Genomic DNA, 14,281 nt, shown 5'->3' on the forward strand with positions numbered 1-14,281 from the left:
CGAAGGGCATTAATATTTAACATTTCATGTTGCCTTGTTCTTAATTTATAGCATTTGAGAACAAGTCCCCAACATTGGCGCCCACCTCCGGTGAACTCACTTCCACTTTTTTTTGAGCTGATGGCTTCGTTCAACGATCGAGCTGGAGCTGCTTCGGCTCCGAAGCTGGTGCTCCCGATAACAGGTGGTTCGTGCTCAGAGCCAGCCAACAAAAAGCAAAAGAAAGAGGCACAGAGAAGGGTACAACATGTTGGAGTGCAGGGACCCTTCATCAAATCAAGGTGGTCCCACATACCAATCACCTTCTCCCAGGAGGACCTTCAGCTCAAGGATTTTCCTCATAACGATGCTATGGTTATTTCTTGCGTTATCAAAGGGTTTCTGGTCCACAATGTCTTGGTTGATACAGGCAGTGCAGCTGATATCATATTTGCTAAGGCCTTCAGGCAAATGCAAGAGCCAGAAGATAAGATTCATGATGCTACACACCCTCTCTGTGGCTTCGGAGGAAGACAGATTGTAGCACTAGGCAAGATTACCATGCCAGTGACCTTCGGATTCATCAACAACACCAGAACTGAGCAAGTTGTGTTTGACATTGTTGACATGGAATACCCTTACAATGCAATTATTGGTCGTGGCACCCTCAATGCATTCGAAGCAATTCTTCATCCTACTTACCTCTGCATGAAGATACCTTCGGATCAAGGACCCATTGCTATTCATGGGAGTCAGGAAGCTGCCAGAAGGGCTGAGGGAAACTGGGCTGACTCAAAAGCAATCCATAACATAGATGGAGCTGAAGCTTGTGAACAGTACAAATTTAGAAGGGAGAAAGCAACTTCAGCAGATCAGCCGAAGCCCATGCTCTTATGTGAGGACATAGCAGAGCAGAGGGTGCTGTTGGGCTCTCAATTATCCGAAGAACAGGAGAAAACCTTGATAAGGTTTTTGTTCAACAACAAAGATGTTTTTGCATGGTCAGCCAATGATCTTTGCGGGGTTAACAGGGATGTTATTGAACACTCGCTCAATGTTGACCCATCCTTCAGACCCAGAAAGCAGAGGCTTCGGAAAATGTCTGATGACAAGGCCGAAGGTGCTCGTAATGAAGTCAAAAGACTCCTCAGTGCAGGAGTTATCAGAGAAGTAAAGTACCCAGAATGGCTAGCTAATACTGTTATGGTAAAAAAGGCCAATGGCAAATGGCGAATGTGTATCGATTTTACAGATCTCAACAAGGCCTGTCCGAAGGACGAATTCCCTTTACCAAGGATAGACTCTTTAGTTGATGCAGCAGCTTCGTCAGAGCTTATGACTCTTCTCGATTGTTATTCAGGCTATCATCAAATTTGGATGAAGAAGGAGGATGAGCCAAAGACCAGTTTCATAACCCCTAGTGGAACATATTGTTACCTTCGGATGCCTGAGGGGCTCAAGAACGCTGGAGGAAGTTTCAGCAGAATGACTGCGAAGGTTCTCCAGTCTCAGATAGGCAGAAATGTGCTAACTTATGTTGATGACATCATTGTAAAAAGCACAAAATAGGAAAATCACATTGCTGGTTTGCAGGAGACCTTCGCCAGTTTCAGACAAGCTGGCCTAAAGTTGAATCCAGAAAAATGTGTCTTCGGAGTAAAGAAAGGGAAATTTCTTGGATGCTTGGTTTCAACAAAGGGAATTGAAGCTAATCCAAGTAAAATTGAAGCTATACTTCGAATGGAGCCACCAACTACAAAAAAGGGGGCCCAAAGATTGACAGGGAGGTTGGCATCTCTTAATAGATTTATATCCAGATCAGCAGAAAGAAATTTACCATTCTTCGAAGTGCTGAAATCAGCCGAAGTCTTTCAATGGGGACCAAGCCAACAAAAAGCCTTCGAGGAACTGAAGCAATATCTAATAGATTTAACAACATTAACTCCACCAACGCCAGGGGCTCCTTTGTTGTTATATGTGGCAGCTTCGCACTCAGCGGTAAGTGCAGCGCTTGTTCAGGAGAAGCTTGATGGCCAAGTCAAGAAGCAGGTCCCAGTGTATTTTGTATCTGAAGTTCTTAGTATATCAAAGAAAAACTATACAGAATTGGAGAAGGTGTTATATGCTGTTTTGATGGCATCCAGGAAGCTTCGGCATTACTTTCAAGCATACAATATTGTTGTTCCTTCTTTGCAGCTGTTGAAGGATATTATGAGAAATAGAGAAGCTACTGGGCGCATTGGAAAATGGGCCGCAGAGCTCAATGAATTTTGCATTGATTATGTACATAGATCTTCGATCCAGTCTCAAGCGTTGGCAGATTTTATCGCTGATTGGACGCCAGGGGCTCAGGATGAAGAAACAAATAAAGATGCCGAAGTATGGACAGTGTTTTGCGATGGGTCTTGGGGAACCTTCGGAGCAGGAGCAGCCGCTGTGTTGGTTTCACCATCCAAAGTTAAAACTTGTTATGCGGCAAGACTCGATTTTAGTTGTACAAACAATATTACTGAGTACGAAGCCCTGCTTTTGGGTCTTCGGAAGTTAAAAGCAATGGGAGTCAGAAGGGCCATTCTTAAAACTGATTCCCAGGTTGTTTCGGGTCATATCGACAAGAGTTGCAAGGCTAAAGATCCGAAACTTGAAAAATATCTAGACACGGTACGAAGAGTCGAAGCTTCCTTCGAAGGATTTTCTGTCAAAAATATCCCTCGAGGACAAAATGAGCATGCTGATTTGCTAGCTAAGTCAGCAGCACAGGGGCTGCCCTTACCTTCGGATGTGTTCTTCGAAACAATAAAAGCACCTTCAGTGGAACTTCTTGAAAGAGCAGTCCTCAATATATCTCCTGTTTATAGCGAAGATTGGAGAACTGAGATCATCTCTTACCTTCAGGGTAAATTCCTTTCAGATGACGAAACTTATAACAGGAGGATAGAGGCAAGAGCTCGTCCATATGTCATGATAGAAGGGGAGTTGTACAAGCATGGAGTTTGTGCTCCACTACTCAAGTGTTTATCTAGAACCAAAGGCATAGAATTGATGAAAGAAATACATGCAGGCCTGTGCGGATCTCACATTGGATCTAGGCCGTTACTTGGAAAAGTTTTCCGTCAAGGGTTTTATTGGCCGAAGGCAGCTTCGGATGCAGCGAAATTAGTTCAAAAGTGTGAAGGTTGTCAGAAATGTGCAAGAGATCAAAAACAACCTTCGTCCTTAACTCAGCTCATACAACCCATCTGGCCATTGCAAAGGTGGGGCCTTGACTTGTTAGGTCCGTTACCACCGGCCCAAGGAAACTTAAGATATGTTGTAGTGGCTGTAGAATATTTTTCTAAATGGATTGAGGCAAAGCCTTTAGCTACAATAACTTCGGCCACCATTCAAAAGTTTTTCTGGCAGAATATTGTTTGTCGTTTCGGGGTACCAAAGGCCATCACTGTAGATAATGGAACACAGTTCGACTCCGAAGCTTTCAGAGATTTCTGTGATCAAATTGGTACGAAGATCCATTTTGCATCAGTCAGGCATCCGGAGTCAAACAGACTCGTTGAAAGAGCCAATGGCATTATAATGACAGGGATAATGAAGTTAATCTTCAATCAACCTAGGGGAAAGTGGCCAGATCAATTAATCAAAGTGGTATGGAGCCACAACACAACAATATCAAGGTCAACGGGTTTTACTCCATTCAAACTATTGTTTGGTGACGAAGCAATAACTCCGGAGGAAGCCAAAACTGGATCAATAAGAGTAGTAGCTTCGGCAGAGTCAGATTCTGAAGCTGTTTATTCTGTGGAAAAAGATGCTATAGAAGGGATCAGGCTTCAAGCTGTGGACAACATCAATAAGTATCAAGCCGAAACAATCAAATGGCGTGATAGAAAGGTTCGACTAAAGAATATTGAGCCAGGACATTTGGTGCTTCGGCGAGTGGCTAACCCAGATACAGTGGGCAAGTTGCAGTTGAAATGGGAGGGACCTTTTTTGGTAGCATCTTCGTCAAGACCCGGTTCATACAGATTGAAGGATATGGACGGCAACGACATTCCTAGATCTTGGAATGCGGATGAGCTTCGACGATATTATGTGTAACTTGATGTAATTTTTATGTTTTTTCTTTTTCATGGCACCCTTTTCCTTTCTAGAGGGGGAGAAAGGTTTTTAATGGGGCCATCATATGTAATTTCCTTTTTTAGTTCTATAAGAGCAAAATCCCCCAAGGAATGTAAATGTAAAAGCTGAGAACGCACCATCGAGTGCCAAAAAGTAAAAAGCGAAGAAGCTCCAAAGTCGTTCCTAAGGGAATGCAGAGCTTACAGCGAAAAGTCAACGCTGATTCCGCCGAAAGTAAAAGGCGAAGAAGCTCCAAAGTCGTTCCTAAGGGAATGCAGAGCTTACAGCGAAAAGTCAACGCTGATTCCGCCGAAAGTAAAAGGCGAAGAAGCTCCAAAGTCGTTCCTAAGGGAATGCAGAGCTTACAGCGAAAAGTTAGCACTGATATGTGATTGTTTCTAAGGAAATAATGGCTGTGATTATGGCTTCGGATATGTGTTTGGACATTCATTTGCACATCACATTACATCATAGCATTTGCATTCATAAACATTCATCCAGGCATATGTAGGATAACCATCATCATAGCATAACTGTCTTCTTTACTTCTTCGTGTACGAAAAGAAGAGCTTCGGAAGAAAGAGAAATGTTGTTTTCTATGCTTCGCTGTGTACGAAAAGAAGGGAAGGTGTTTTTTCGCCTTCGGCTCAAAAAGATAATTTCGTCCACATCAAAGCACCTCTCATACATTAATGGAAGGATAAGAGCATATTACAAGGTATGAACAGAATTCATTAAAGACAAGTTTAGTCACATTTACAAAAGTTATCTCAAAAGTTTCTTGAGTCTGTCTACAGTCTACTCCTATTTAATCTTCAAGGGACCTCAGCTTCGGCGTCATTCTCTTTAAGCATCGGCTTCGGCTTCGTCATCCTACATGAATTAAGTTGTTGTAAGTCAAAATCGAGCTTGAAGGAAGAGGTAGGCACAAGCTATGATTTCTTACTGGTTCAAGATGACTCCGAGCTTCGTCTCCAGCCTTTTCTCGCCCGCCTTTTGTCCATATCATCTTTACAAATCTATTGGAAATGCTTCGGGCGAGATCAGGAATGTCATCTAGAATTGATGGTGATAAAGTGAAATTGGGCCTATTGACAATCTTTCCATGATCGCAGCCAGCTTTTAGGAAAACTGCAGCAGTGCCCCGAGAAGCTACCCAGGCGCAGAAGTCACCATGCCCGGCTATAACTTCGTCAAGCTCATCAATTTCACCCTCAATATGTTCGAAGGTCTTTGGTAAATCTTCAGCTGACGGGGTGAATTTCTCACTGCTAGCTCCGACTGAGTGGAAAATTTTTCTCAGTCGTTGAATACATTTGTTGCTAAATTCCAAGCATTTGTCTTGAAGGCCCGCCAATAGTTTTTTCAAATCTGAATTTTGTTGGACTTCGGCTTCAAGTTTTGCATTAAGTTCGTGCTTTTCTTGTTCAAATTGTTCAGATTGGCAGAGAAGCTTCGTGTTCAGTTCTGTTATTTTAGCTTCGGCTTCCGCCAATAAGCCTTCAGTCGCTTGAAGCTCGAAGTTCTTCTTTTCAATAGTAGCTGATTGCTCTTTTATTTTGCCTTCTAAATTTTCAATTATAACTTCGTGTTTCTTGTCTTCCAGATCTTGCTGCATTTTCAAAGCTTTGCTCAACAGCATACTCTGCACGAAAACAACCTTCGTTAGACATGTCTTCATTATCCAACACAATAAAAGTCAGAGGAAAAGTAGTTCACCTTGAAATTGGAATAAAATAAACTACCAACGATATGTTGTCGTCGGTAGCGGCTAATGTCCGTTTCTAGCTTCGGAAAACCGATACTCTTTGACAGAGTACCGATAACCTTAGCTCCAGTTTGATTCCGGATACAGTCTAATTTTTCATCATCAATACCTCCGAAGAGGAGTGCTCCTGGTTTATATCCGCAAGATTTGGCATACTCTTTAAGCTCTTCTATTTCAGATTCTGACAATTTTTCTCCAACTAAATTTTGAAACATGAAGGCCTCGTCCTCTGAAGCTTCGTCAGCTTCGTCAGCAATTTCCTTTTCTTTCCTAGGCACTGCGGCCATGGCCTCTTCGGCGGCAGTAGTAGCTTCTTCTGTGGCCATGTCTAGCAGCATTTTGTTGATGTGTTCGATTGTGCTTTCCAAGTTCAAATCTTCAATTGAGGTAGCTTCGGCAGCCGCGACCTCCGAAGGTGTGATTTCAATATTTGTTATTTCTTCATCCGCTGGTATCTTCTGAGCTGAAGCTCTCGGTGGTGTCTTGTCAATGACTTCTGTCACTGCGATGATTCTTTGTCTCTTTGTTTTAGTCGTTTTCTTCGTTTTTTCCGGCTCCTTTTCCTTCTGAAAAAACTTTGTCAGTTGAGGCCCCAATGGACTTAGCTTCGCAGGCAGGGATTCAGTCATTACCTTCAAAATTTCTTCCACGTCAGTGGCAGAGTGTGATGCGGGAGTCTCCTCTTCATCGGATACTTTTTGCTTCGGAGATGTTACTTTCCTCTTCTTCGGAATTTTCTTCTCTTTTGATGGTTCTTTCTCATCTTCATTTAAAGCTTCGGCTATCCTTTTCCTTTTTCGGCCTCCGACACCTTTATTCAAATTTTCGTAGTCAGGGTATTCAAAACTCAAGGCGTCCAGCACTCGATTCAATCTTCGCTTCGGACGGGTGCCGAAGGCCGCAGTCATCAACTGATCTTCTTTTTTGGAGTAATTGCCGAGTATTTCATTGCACATTACTTCAATTGTATCCAGCCACTCTTGGCAAGGTGTTTTAAAGTATTTCTTAAACTTGAAATAGTAAGGTAATCGCACAAGTTCTCCTTCTTTTTTCTCCCCCTCTAGCTTCGGCATTTCCCATTCTTTTAAACTAGGAAAAACCCTGAAAGCCAAAAACTCCTGAACCAGGTCTCTTGTACTGATATGCTCTGAAATAATTCTGAATTCATCCAACGCTTATTGGGTTGGACCTTCTGGTGTCATGTTGCAATGAGGTCGGGTTTCTCCGAAGATTAGTTCAAGTGGACTTTGCACAAGCTTCTCCTTGTCATCATCAACCTTGACATAGAACCACTCCGACTTCCAGCCTGCTGCCCATTTGCTTCGGTAGCTGATTACAGGAAACTTTGTAGTTTTCCGATAAGCAAAATTATAGCAACCAAAATTGTCATGCAATCCATCTTTTCTAGCCTTCGTCTGATAGTGCAGCTCGTGAACTCGGCAAAAGCTGTCCGCAAACGGTTCCACCGCTTGGCTTCGGAGGGCCCAGATATAAACACTAAGCCTAACGATAGCGTTAGGAGTCAACTGATGAAAGTAGATACCAAACCTCTTCAGTACCTCTGCAATAATCCCATGAAGGGGGAATCTTAATCTAGCCTTTAGAAAGCTCTTGAAAATGACTATTTCATCCTTCTCTGGCTTTGGGGTAGTTTCTTCCCCACCGAAGCGTAGTAGCTTCTTCTGACTTTCACTGAAAAAACCCGACTTTACCATCTTGGAGAGATCAGCCTTCGAAACAGCAGACTTTCCGAAGTCCAAGTGGCTGGGCTTACTTGACATAGCAATACGATAATCATCTTCAGGATCAGTTTCCTCAATGTTTTCTTCTTCTACTTCGGCAGTTGCTTGTTCTGCATCGGCACTGGGGATTTTTTCCGAAGTTACCAGCCCGGATCGTTGCATTGCTTCGGAGATGGGAATAGTCTCCGAACCTTCAGCTTCGCCTCCCTCACGCTCAACCCTAGCGGTAGAACGCACTCTGGCCATTTAATTCTGAATTTGTGGGAATTAAATACTTTTTCTTCCGAAGTTTTTTCTTCTGACGAAGCAGGCTTCAAGCTGAAGCTTCGTTCGATTCCGAGAGTCAAGCTTCGGCTATGGTTAAAAATTTTGGCAGCAAAACAGTGCAAATAGCAATGAATGCTGTGGTAACTTCACACCTACTCGTCTGTTTATATAGTACTGCAGGTAAGAAGGCGAAGCGCCAGGATTTTTACACCAGGCGGACAGCCGCTTGCACTCGCTGCGCGGTGGACCGCAGAGACCAAACAGTAACTCTGCAAGGTGGGACCGCTATGCGCTGGGAAACTGAATCGTTCCTCGATAACGAGCTCAGGGAACGTGTTTTTTGGACCTTCGGCTTCTTGAAGCTTAGGAGACTTTTTTCACGGATCAAGCTCGTTACGAAAAACGATCTAGCGCCGCGAAAGGGGCTACTGTTGGGACTATGCTTCGTCGCCGAAGGTCTTATAGGAAGAAGCGGTTTTCGACTGAAGCTGTTCGTATGAGATGACCGAAGGTTCCTCTTCATGAAGCTTCGAAATTTACAAACCGACATAAAAGTAGAATGACCTTTTAGTCCATATATGTTTGAGTCACCGTTGTAATCCCTTATGAGGGGCATAATTGTAATTCCTCACAGGCTACGCCTTGTGCCTATAAATAGGTGAACAGTACCTCTGTACTGTTCACGCAATCTTGTAATCATTGGCACATTACGCTTGGATTATTGCTTTCTGCTAAGACGAAGGTACAAATATACCTAAATATTATGTTTTAATATTCAGGTTCATATAATAAAATATATATAAAAATATTGTTATTCATTTTCGGTATATCTTTCAATAATGTCTTGTGTTTTGTATTTTACTTCATATTGTTTTTCAAGTCTAACCACGAAGGTATGATCTTCGTGATATTTCGTTTATGGCCTTCGTCCGGAGCTCATTAAATCCTTGGGGAAATAATGCTTCCGCGGACGAAGGGCATTAATATTTAACATTTCATGTTGCCTTGTTCTTAATTTATAGCATTTGAGAACAAGGCCCCAACAGCAACGAAAGTTTGTTTCTTAGAACTCCATGACACCAGGGACCTTCCTAAGAATTGGCACGTCCCTGATGTACTCTTCCTATCGACCTTACATCCAGCATAGTCGGAGTCTAAATATCCAATCAAGTCAAAGGTAGACCCCTTTGGATACCAGATCCCGAAGCAAGGCGTAGCGACTAAATATCTAAGAATTCGCTTCAGCACATGCCTCCTAATCTTAGGGGTACCCCCAAGACTCCTAATCTTAGCTGGTAACCCCCATCAGCACAAAGCTGCAAAGGCCTGATGGGTGCGATTAAGTCAAGGCTCGGTCCACTCAAGGGACACGATCTCGCCTCGCCCGAGCCCAGCCTCGGGCAGGGGCAGCCGACCCCGGAGGATTCATGCCTCGCCCGAGGGCCCCCTCAAGCAACGGACACACCTTCGGCTCGCCCGAGGCCCAGTCTTCGCCAAGAAGCAACCTTGGCCAGATCGCCACACCGACCGACCGCACCGTAGGAGCATTTAATGCAAATGTGGCCTGACACCTTATCCTGACGCACACCCTTCAGTCGACTGAGCCGAAGCACTACAAAAATACCCCCCTATTGCAACACATTTATGTGTTGTTAGAAGTTGAAATAAGTGTTGCTAAGACTTATACCAACGCATAATTATGCGTTGCCTATGCTGGCGTTGCTAGGGTCTACTGCAACACTTATTTATATGTTGGTAAGCCATGGCTATAAGCGTTGCTGGGCCGCAACGGATATTTATTGCCTACTGCAACGCTTACATGTGTTTGTACCGGCAAAGACGGGTTGACCCGTATTGGATTTGGAAACATTTTGCTTAGATTTATGGCAGCACATTTATGTGTTGCAATGTTGTTGAACCATATAACAATGGCAACATTTAGATCGGATTTGTGAGAGCACATATATGTGTTGCAAGAAAAAAACCATTTATTGAATAGAAATTGATATACAACAACATTTGCCATTAATAAAATGAGAAGGTCCAATTCATCCTAGGCATAAACACGATTGCAATGGACAAACCATTTCTCATTGAAATAAAATAGTCAATATACAGAGTAGCACAACTTAAAATAATCACTACTTCAAGCGTGTACAAATATTTTTGGAGACAGATATAAACATATGACTCATCCTAAATAACACTGAACTGCATCATAGGTAAACTAGGAAAGCTTTTTTGGTAGCATAGTCTTCAAATTCTGCATAAATCTTGCGGCTCTGAAACTGAAATCTGGCAGCCCTGAAACTTCATCATCCTAGGTACTGAATCTGATGAACAACAAGAAAGCATTTTAGAAAAAGAAACATATGTGCAAAAGAATACAATAGTGCGATAGGAGAGCACAGGAATGAACGAACTGAGAAACAAAGATCAAAGGAGAGCCAGTGATGGCTACTATTGTTGCTACAGATATAGTGATCAGAGGCGACCAATCACCCGCTCAAACATTTCCTGCTGGACTACAAAATTGAGGATAAAAGTTTTCAGACCAGAAATCATGCTGAATAAAGGAGAAATTTCTCACCCGCAGGCTATAGACAGGAGCTGATTTTGTAGGCAGGGATTTAAGCAGTCTCAGTCGGTTAGCTGATGAGCTGCCTTTGCTGTTTCAGAAAAAAGACAAGGGTGTTTTGCAATTAGAGCAAGAGAATTTAAGTGTATGCTCGAATGGATGAGGATCTTAACATGTCAAACTTACGTATCCTCTGTCTTCATGGCTTTTGTGCTGAAAGCGACGTCCCAGAGCTTAACAGTACAGTCGGCCGACCCCGATGCAAGCAATGCTCCTTCACAGCTAAAACAAAAAGATATATTAACCAACAACATAAGTCACGATATCATATAAAATAAAATCCCTTAAAATTACAAGTAAATGCAGTTCAACCTTGCGTCAGAACAGCGCACATCCAAAAGGCAATGATAGAGCAAAGCAGAGAGCGCTAAACCCAAAGTAGCACTATGCTTTGAAGCCTAAAAACTAAGTTTGCCAAAAGATATTTGATTTAGATTGCAAACCTAATTGAGGAAAAAAACGAATGTTAAGTTTAAAGAGCTCATAGGATAAGTATCAACTTTGATCAACTAAAAAAACTAAAGCAAGCAGAAACAGATCAACTTTGCCCTTATAAATCATGCCCATAGACTAGTGTAATTCTGAAATACATCAGAATCTGTGAGACCGCCAGTTTCAAGACATCATTTCATGAGATCAAATTACATGATCTTCAAATTAAATACTACCAACAAGGATTATGAAATGTTTAGCACTGATTCCTTGATACAACACTATTGTAAAATTACATGGTCCTGCTGATTAAACTGGTTATGAGAGACGGGTGGACTTACCAGCTTATCAAGCCAGGTTTTCCTTTAACTGCAATGAACACTTGCTCTTTGGGCAAGCTCATGCAAGAGGCGTTCAGATAAAAAGAAACTTGGGGTGAACTGAAGAAGTTACAACAGCATATAATAATTACCTGAAAGCAAGTGTCCACACACAAGAGCTGTGTCCTAGCAGTGGTGAAACACAACAGCCAGTCGAGAGATCCCATATCATGATTGTTCCATCTTCATCTCCAGAGGCCATGTATCGTCCATCAGGTGACATTGCCAGTGACAAAACCATACTCCTATGACCAATAAACATCCGTATACATTCACCCGTCTGAACATCCCATAGTCTTACAGTTTTGTCGCTAGAGCCGGTACCAATGTAGTTACAGTTTACGTGCCACTGGACACACTGTTATGCAAAACATTTTCAGGCAGAAAAAAAGATCAGCCAAATCATGCTGGCAATACAGGGCATTGATAAAAACAAGTAGATATCCAAACATAAAAGAATTACAAACACCAATAATTCAATTTAACCAAAGCTCTATTCACAGAGTATAGGACCAACAAGTTCACTTACATCAACATCAGAAAGGTGCCCAGCCATTATTCGCAAAGGTTGGATTTTATCAACTGACCAAATTCTAACAGTCCTGTCATGTGAAGCACTAGCAAAGTAATGGCCAACTGGGCTGAACTGTCATAAAAATATAAATAAAGAAGGCATCAACAAATAGTATAGTGCATAGGGAGTACTAAAATCTTTATAATAAGGTCAACATCATAAATGGCTATTCACAAATTCACATACTTGGACATCCCAAACTGGGTAATTGTGTCCTTTGTAACAGATAACACATGAAAAATTGGGAGAACAAATTACCATAGATAACCAGAAACAAATTTCAAACATACGTTGCTGGAAGAGTTAGCTCTGGTTTCACTCGAAGTGTCACAGAAACCATGCTTGTTTCAGTTCTGACGTTTTTCCAGTTGCACCTACAAGCTTGTCCTTTTTGGCCTTCTTAAGAGAAGCATTTTGCTTTCCACCTTCTGTGTTTCTTTTCTGTAGAAAAATATAATGAGAAAACTTATGACAAGGGATAATAAATCAAATATGGATTGCAAAGACACCAAAATTCCTATGACCAGGAACACAGGATGAAAAGTAAGTTTTTACCTTCTATGCATCAGCAAGTACCATGACTGATTATAGAACAATAATGGACAAATAATTTTGCATTTAAATAAAATAATAGTCACGATTCAGCGTAGCAGAACTTAAAATAATCACCGCTTGATGCGTGTTCAAGTATTTTTGGGACAAAGATATAAACAGCATATGACTCATATCCTAAACAAATCTGAAATTCATCGTAGTGAAATAAGCAAAACTATTTAAATGGAGGTAGTGATCCACGCCATCCGGTTTGAAATAAGTAGTCTTCGGATTCTGTAGAAATCTTGCAGCTTCGAAACTGAAAAGAAAATAATAGAAGTTAGTGATCAACAACATTAAATAATTTCCATGTTGTCGTATGATCGAATCTGAAAAGAAAACAATTGTGGTGGACTCATGTTGATGATGCAAAAATAATTGAGCACCATGTGTTATACTATCATATATAGGAACATCGTAAACTTCTTAGGTGTCCAAGAGTCTAAAACAATAAACCACAATGAGGGGATTACAGTGAACTTACATCATGATATCATCCTGAACTGAGTTGAAGCGTCGTGATGTTGAAATGAGCATATATCAGTTTTTGTCGTCTTCAATCTGCACGAATAATCATAATACTGAAACTGATAGTAGTAGTTCGGAGTGGTAATGACTAGTTAAGTAAGAGGGTAGTTCATAAACAACACGAAGGCCATGCTATAAGATTGTTGCCGACATCACCAATAACCTCCATGTTGTCGTATGGTCGAATCAAAGGCTCAATAGGCAGTATTACAAGTCTAACACGCACCATCCAAAATTCTCTACCTAACTTAACACCTCCAACTTTATGATTTGGGTCTCGACTAAGTACTGTGCCTAAGGCAACAGTCTTGGTTGGACATCTCCAGCTTTTTAAGAACACTTGTGCTCCAGTCTAGTAAACATGCTCAAGTGTATCAGTAAATACTTATGTAATGTGGGCACAATAATGGTAAGAAAATTTTGATTTTACCAATATTGACTCATCTGTTGGTCGGTCACCTGGAGTACCCTGATTTATGGACAAAAATATCGAATTAGTAAAGTGGATTTAAGAATATGAATGTACACAAATTTTTGAGTCACCTTTAGTTTCATGCACCATAACCTATAACTAATGCATATTAGTAATGAAAACAATTCGATATACTTAACAAGAAAGTTGATTTTCACTGTCACCTTTGATGTGGTAGCATACTTGGTTTTATCAAAGGTAGTTGCAGATTGCATATCTTTCCTTTTTACCTGTCATTACATCACAATGAGTATTCAATATTTTAATATTTTTGGATGATTACGAAATAGTTAATTTTGTACATATTATTAACTCCAATTTAGTTATGCAACACCCTAGTGTACTGCCAATTAAAATGCATCTCCATTCAAGAATGAGTAGCGAGATACTACTAATTACTAATGAACAATGAATACAATACATGGGTCATGTGTAGAAGTACCTGGTTCTTAGATGCTTCTTCATTTAAGGAAGTAGAAGTTGCTTCCTTGGTCATACTCTGTATGTGCGAGACATCAATGTAAAGATAAGCAATCATGATTATGTATGTTGAATAAATTTATTGCATTCCCACCTTCGATGAATTAGCGAGCTTAGTATTATCGAAGGTAATGTCTCTTTCCAACTCAAATTGCCTTGTCTGCCAATATATTAAATTGAAAAATGAATATAATAAAACATCACTTTGTAGGGCGTATATATTCCATGTATTGAAATTTTGATGTAGCTGACCTTATGGGTAGTGGCTAGTCTATCAGTTCGTTGTAATTTACCTTGCCTAGTATCAGCCA

At 41.2% G+C, this 14,281-nt stretch overlaps 1 protein-coding gene across 1 annotated transcript; it reads right to left on the reverse strand.

The window, feature by feature from the left end:
• Window positions 1–9,947: 9,947 nt before the first annotated feature.
• On the reverse strand, window positions 9,948–13,986 carry LOC103642689 (transcription initiation factor TFIID subunit 5). The gene is made up of 8 exons (XM_020545443.3): window positions 13,933–13,986; window positions 13,655–13,720; window positions 12,275–12,337; window positions 12,083–12,190; window positions 11,852–11,968; window positions 11,415–11,680; window positions 10,637–10,732; window positions 9,948–10,541 (listed from the first exon to the last, which is right to left on the reverse strand). Exons 1-8 carry the CDS (start codon window positions 13,984–13,986, stop codon window positions 10,379–10,381), a joined length of 933 nt encoding a protein of 310 aa, XP_020401032.2. The 3' UTR covers window positions 9,948–10,378.
• Window positions 13,987–14,281: the final 295 nt, after the last annotated feature.

Source organism: Zea mays, chromosome 10 (assembly GCF_902167145.1).
Source record: "Zea mays cultivar B73 chromosome 10, Zm-B73-REFERENCE-NAM-5.0, whole genome shotgun sequence".
NCBI classification, from domain to species: Eukaryota; Viridiplantae; Streptophyta; class Magnoliopsida; order Poales; family Poaceae; genus Zea; species Zea mays.

Excerpts from the sequence above, each read along its gene's own strand:
- LOC103642689 (XM_020545443.3), bottom strand. The coding sequence starts at position 13,986 with ATGACCAAGGAAGCAACTTCTACTTCCTTAAATGAAGAAGCATCTAAG. Across the intron at positions 13,721-13,932 it reads AAGAAGCATCTAAGAACCAG|GTAAAAAGGAAAGATATGCA; the intron begins GTACTTCTACAC and ends ATGTAATGACAG. Across the intron at positions 10,542-10,636 it reads GCCATGAAGACAGAGGATAC|CAAAGGCAGCTCATCAGCTA; the intron begins GTAAGTTTGACA and ends TTTCTGAAACAG.